Source organism: Loxodonta africana, chromosome 16, assembly GCF_030014295.1.
Source record: "Loxodonta africana isolate mLoxAfr1 chromosome 16, mLoxAfr1.hap2, whole genome shotgun sequence".
NCBI lineage: Eukaryota > Metazoa > Chordata > Mammalia > Proboscidea > Elephantidae > Loxodonta > Loxodonta africana.
Window position 1 is genome coordinate 67438924 of NC_087357.1, and position 6305 is coordinate 67445228.

At 58.6% G+C, this 6305-nt stretch overlaps 1 protein-coding gene across 1 annotated transcript; it reads right to left on the reverse strand.

Moving 5' to 3' along the window:
- Positions 1-4059: 4059 nt before the first annotated feature.
- On the reverse strand, positions 4060-4710 carry NEUROG3 (neurogenin 3). Its single transcript, XM_003409307.1, has one exon. It carries the CDS (start codon positions 4708-4710, stop codon positions 4060-4062), a length of 651 nt encoding a protein of 216 aa, XP_003409355.1.
- Between the last annotated feature and the right edge of the window lie 1595 nt (positions 4711-6305).

Below are 6305 nucleotides of genomic sequence, written 5' to 3' on the forward strand. Positions count from 1 at the left end.
GGGTACGTCAGATAAGAGGAGCCCAGCTGCAAGCCTCTTACTGTCTGTGTACTTGTTCCTATGAAGGCGGGGCAGGCAGGTAAGCTTAGCAAGTGACTCCCACCTCTTTTCTTGGGCACCACGGGCAAGAACTTAAAAAGGGGGTGGGGAACACAACCAAAAATGTTACATAATGTAAAAATGTAATTGAGATCTACCCAGCGCTCACGCTGCGCCACATTTTCAGCCGAATTCCTCAGACGGCCTTGCACACTGCCCCAGTGCCAAGGACTGAAGGGCCCTTTGCACCACTTCCGGTCGTGGGGGGCAGTAACTCAGTACACCTGAAACACGACTTCCCTTCGCGCCCAGAAATCCAGTGACAAGGTATTAGGGGCTCCTTTCAACCTCTTCCTGTGGATAAACTCAAGCACGGAGACTTGTCCAAGGTCGCACAGCCGGTCGAGTGCCAGACCGGGGAGAGAGGGGGCAGGTTGCGCCTGTGGGGTCGCGTGCGCCCCCGGCCCCGCCTGCCTTTGTGCAGCCCAGAGGCCTGGCTCCCAGACATTAGCATTCCAATGGCTCCGGGACGCTTTGTCCTCCCACTTGGCCGGCTGGGGACTGGGGTGGGATGGGGGCAGGGCGCCATAAATCTACCTGCTTGTGTGTGTGTGCAGACCGGGGCAGGGGTGGTGGTGCAAGATTCATGTGCTGCTTTTCTGGAAGCAAGGCTTGGCCTCAGACAAAGGCTGAAGAAGGGAAGAGTCGTTCGACCCGAGGGTCTTTCCTGCCCCTGCTTGGAACCCTGCCCCAGTTTCAGGAACCTGGGACGCAGGAGGCGACCTCAGACCTCTGGGACTCCGAAACCAAAAGAGCGCAGGCGTATAGGGCAGGAGGCGGCCTTCCCGCGGAGACAGCCTAAGGCCTGACTGGTTTTAAAAGCGCTGAACGCAAAATGCTGGCAGGGAGCGGGAGAAGGGAGGCGAGGTGATGGTGACGTTGGGCTAGTTGGATGCGCCACTCACAGAAATGTTTCCGAGCACTTCTTGCTGAAGTGATCTTTGGAAAGATGCGTGGACTAGGTTTTCCACCTCAACGCGATTCCACACACACGGATAGAGCTCCTCCGGCACTGAAGCCCCAAATTTTGCAGCGATTCCACCAAGCCCTAGGCCTTCTTCCGGCTCCTTCTCACTTGGAGAGCAGGGTCGACAGTTTCGGGTCAAATACACTAGCCTCCCCCCCTCACCGTGGCAGTCCGGCAGCTAAGTTGGTTATACTGTATGCAGATTGTTGTTGTTGTTTTAATCTTTTTTAATTCTTGGACGGAGGACCATCTGTGTGTGTTAGGTGACTAATGGCTCCTTAATGAGCGTCCTGCAAAGCAGGACAGGGACTGGACAGTGGGTGCAGCCGCAGCTCCCTGGCCTCGCCGTACCCTGCTCCAGTTTCAAGGGGTGGCTTGCCTTGCCCCTTAGATGAACACTACCTCCCACTGCCTTTCACAGGAAAAATGATCTCACTTGAGAAATTCTTCTCCAAACCTTAAATCCTGGCTCAAACACCATTTCCTCCAGTAAGCCTCTCCCCAGTCCAGATTGCAGAGCGGCTTGCTGGAAGGAGATGGCGTTTGTGGCAGGACTTAAGGTTTAAGGTTCGAACCCACCCAGAGGTACCGCAGAAGAAAAGGCCTGGCAAACTGCTTCCACTAAGATTACAGCCAAGAAAACCCTATGGAGCTGTTCTACTCTTGTAACACATGGGGTCGCCTTGAGTGGGAATCAACGCAAGGCAACTAACTATGGGTCAGCATCGATTGGACTGCAACGGATTTTTTTTTTTTTTGGCTATATATACGTATATATAGCAACTCCAAGCTGCTGACACCTGCCCCCGGGCGGTGCCCCAGGTGGAAAGTTGGCTGCAGTAGAGGCTACCAATAGCCCATTAATCTCCTCTTCCCAGATTAAAGCCCATGAAACAAAACAAAGCCTCTGTTCATTCGTTTGTTTGCAGCGTCCCCCTTCCCGCCCCTAAATCCGGCCCCTGATAACTAAGACGTATCTCTTCCAAGCTACCTTTAGCGACCTGGGAGCAGAGGAGAGAGAGGAAAAATTCATTTTGAAGCGGGGAGGGCTCTGAAGAGAGACTCAAGAGGCACTAACCCCTGCGAAACCTCCACATTTGAGCTCTAACGCGCTGGAGAACAACCTACCCACCTGCTCCGGGCCCCAGGCGGTGCCGCAACCCACTAGGGTCGGCAGCTTTTTCCAAGGGTACTCTCCGTCGACCCAAGGAATCCTCTGGGGTTCAACTCCCAGGGTAGAATGCCCGCTTTCTATTTTCCTGTTCCTGAGCCGCAGGCTGAGTCCGAAGATTCGTAAGGTTCTTTCTCGAGGCCCTGGGGGTCCCTGAAGCCATGCAGGGACGCTCCACCAGCACCTCTGAGGGGAACTTCAGACCCCGAGGTGGACCACCTCGGGAGTAAGAGAGAACCTGTGGCTGGAAACCTGGAGTTTTTGATAATCAAGGTTGTTCGGTGCCCAGGGGCGCCAGAGATTCTAGCCGAACCCACCACCTTCTCTGCTCTCGGTCGCTCTGCTCCAGCAAATCAAGACGCTGCCACCACAGCGCCCGGTGCGTAAAATGCGCTCAGGGGATGCTCTCGGCCTCTAAGAACTTGAGGGGAAATCCCTTGAATGCCCAGCCCGGGGCGGGGGGGAGGGTGGTGTTTCCAAGGGCTCTGACACTGAGGCCGGATTATTACTTTCTCCCTTCCCCAAATGTAACTAACTGTCGCTCCATAGCCAGGCTGGCTGCAGCACGTATGAGGAGCCCTAGTTCGAGGCTTGTCTTTCTTCTAAAGAGCTGTTTGAATTAAGACAAGTCTCTGCCCCATAAATAAAACATGGAGGATGGACCAAAGATTTCTAAGGAGCAGCCCAGCTTTGACCTTGTAGGTGTATATGTCTGACTTGCCCCCAAAATGGGCAACCCGCCTGGCATCCAGCCCAGGGGCCAGAGAGGTTCGCTAAACCCCCAGAAAGAGTCGTGTCCCCTTTCTTAGGACTGAGGCGCCCCTTCTCGCCCTAGTGGCGGTGGTTGCTGCCTACCTCTTCCTGCCACAAGATTGAGTCATCTTGCTCACGCTTCTAAAGGGTCCTTTTTTTTTTTATTGGCTCAAGATCTAATTCACCAGTCCCTAAATAATATTATTACAAAAGATAGACTTTTCCCCTGGTGAAATCTCATCAATAAATACAAACGGGTAAAATAGGGGACGTGTAAAATAGGAGAAGGGTCTATATAATTTACCGTACCAAAATTCATTTCAAAACACATCATATAATTCTCAAAGTGATTTTTCAAAAAGATGCGCAGTGCTACGAGTCCGGGTGGCGCAGCTCACGTTTCGGGCGCAGGACGCACGGGCGTGGCGGAGGAGCTCCCCTCGCCGGAATCCCGAATTCCGAGTTCACAGCCTTGCCCCGGCTTGGAAGGGCTATGGCTTGGAAAAGTGCACTAGAAGGCAGAGGGTCGCCTTCATGGATTAAGGCAGAGTGGAGTGGCCCGAAACCCGGGACTCAATGGGGGGAGGAGGGAAGGGCAGCGGCGTCTTTGGAGAAGAGACGCTGGGCTAGGGGAGCCAGCGCTGAGACCATTGGATTAAATCCTGTTGGGGGAGGTGTGGGAAAAGACAGACGGACAGGCAGACAGACAGACAGACACCGACTGGAGTGCCGGTAGGGCTTCTGAAGACGGTAGACGTCTCCCGCTGTGTAGTGCTACCATCCCTCTTTGCACGAGATTCTGGGGTGGCCCCAGAAAGGGGCCTAGAACGCGTGGAGCCTGCAGTGCCCTCTTCGCGCAGGGAGAGGTATAGGGTTGCTGGAGTTGGCTTGGCGGGGAGGGCTGGGTGTTGAACCCGGTCTGCCACCCCCGCGGGCGTGGGGGCTGCTAGGGGTCGGCAGGCGAGAGACGGGAGGAACACTTGTGCTCGAGAGCCACAGCCTCCGCCCACCCCTGACAGTCCCCTCCCTCTCTCCTAGCACCCCACCTCCGGACCGCCGACGGGCCTTTTCACAGAAAGTCTGAAAAGGCCAGGGCGCCTGGGCGCAGGCAGGCTGGGGAGACTGGCGCCAGTAGCCCCGGCAGCTCCTCCAGCGAGGCAGCTGGACTCAGGCTGCCCGCCTGAGAGACTGGGGAGTAGAGGGAGCCCCAATCCCCGGGGGAGCCGCGGTCTGGGCTGCCTAGCTCTGCGCAAGGCGGCGCCGGCGGCTCCAGCCCTTCGAAGAGACTGTGGTCTGCTAGGCGCAGCGTTTGCGTCAGCGCCCAGATGTAGTTGTGCGCGAAGCGCAGCGTCTCGATCTTAGTGAGCTTCGCGTCGTCCGGGAAGGTGGGCAGGACGCCGCGAAGAGCGTCCAGCGCCGAGTTGAGGTTGTGCATCCGATTGCGCTCGCGGTCGTTGGCTTTCTTGCGCCGGCTCCGTCGCTGCCTGCTCAGCGCCAACTCGCTCTTGGGCCGGCTGCGTCCCCCGTGCCGCGCCCGGAGCTTCCTCGCTGCCCCCCGACAGCCGCTGGCTTGGGCCTCGGTGCAGCCCGGGGGTAAATGAGTGGGGCTGGGCGGGGCGGACGCGGAGCAGGTCACTTCGTCGTCCGAGGCGCTCGGGAAGGGCTGCTCAGTCTGGCGGGTCACTTGGATAGCAGGCGCACCCGAGGGATGAGGCGCCATCCTGCGGTGGTGTAAGAGCGACCGACCGGTAAGCGTCTATCGATCACATCCGCTCAGCCCTCGACCCCCGGACCAGATGGTGAAACAAACAACCAAAACCGAGGAAGAGCCACCCCGCCGGGTCAGAGGACACCCTGCCACCCGTCCCTTCGCACCCTCCAAGTGCCAAAAGAGGGTTACCTAGTTTGCTGGGCGCAAAACGGCACAGAAGGGTGAGCAACCAGGGCTGAGCTGGCCTTCCCGCCCGCGGGCTGAGCTGAGCTGCAGGCGCCGCCGCCTGGGAGTTTCCCCAGCCCCGGGAGCGGAGAAGCGTGAAGCCTGCGTGGTCCTGGGCCCTGTCTGTGGCTCTGTCTCGGCACGGCTGTGAGACCGCAGGGATTTCCTGAGCTGCAAGTCGTGTGCCCCTTGGCACGCTTTATCTGCTCGGCCCGGGCCAGGAGCGTGCCTGCCCGGCTGCTGCCTCAGCCGCGGACCAATCAGCGCCTGGGCCCCGGGGCCGCGCCACGCGAGCCCCCTCCTCCCCCGCGGGGCACAGCTGGATTCCGGACAAAGGCCCAGGTCGGGGGAGGGGAGCGCGCTCTGTTTGCTCTCTCCCCACGGGCTCTGTCCCAGCAACTCTCAGTTCCTCAAAGAACCTCGCCCATGCGCAAAACCGCGTCTGGCTCGCATCTGGCCGCCTAGAGAGCTTCGCTCGTGTTCTGTCTTTTGCTTCTGCTCAGATTATCTCTTGGTACCTTTGGGACGCCTGTAGGAGAGGCCAATCCCCACGTGTCATGCACGTGAAAATTTAGACTCTGAGGGAGAAGGCTTGCCTCAAATCGCACTGTGAGGTCGTGGGAGAAATGGAACAAGGAGCCAGAGGTCCTGACTACCAGCTTGCCGGCTGCCACCCTGCACTCCAGCGCAATGGGTTAGGTTAAGAAACACACGTGGAGTGGTGTTTCACTAGCCAGCTGCTCCTGGGAAACAGGCCGACGGCTTGGAGAGGAATCCTGCCTATGTCCGTGGGGCTCAGAAACCTTCGCCTGGGGGGTGTCTGAGTCCCAGCCGCGTCCTGAGATGCCGCCCCAAACTCTCCCAGATAGGGGCACTTGGAACCCCGCCCCGCCCACCCCACCCGAGACGTTCTGATCCTTCCCCAGAGGTGGAAAGTGGCTGTGGTGGGACCTTCAAGGGGCCATTACACCGCCACTAGGCGTGGACAGTACCCTAGCGTGCTGGCCAGGGCCTGCAGGGGGAGTGGTCGGGGAGGTGCGAGGGGGCCAGGATAGGGCCAGGAGTGCACCGCGAACCAGAGGAGAGTTGGAGACCGCCGCCTGGGCTGTGCTTTTTGAACCCCCACGATGCGGTGGTACTGAGGGAGTCAGATCCACCCTTTCTCCCCTTAGCCCTCCTGTCCAACCACAGGCGGGCAGGGGCCGCGGCGGTCACCTGGCCTGGTCCCTGCCTCGTCATGAGCGCCCACGAAGCACTGGGCCCTCGGTTTGCCCCATTAGCTTTAACCATAGTGATTCTGAACCTATCATCCCTCCTTTCTTCCCCGCCCCTCCCTCTTGTTCCCGCCTCGAACACCCAGTGGTCTTCTGCTTCCGGTC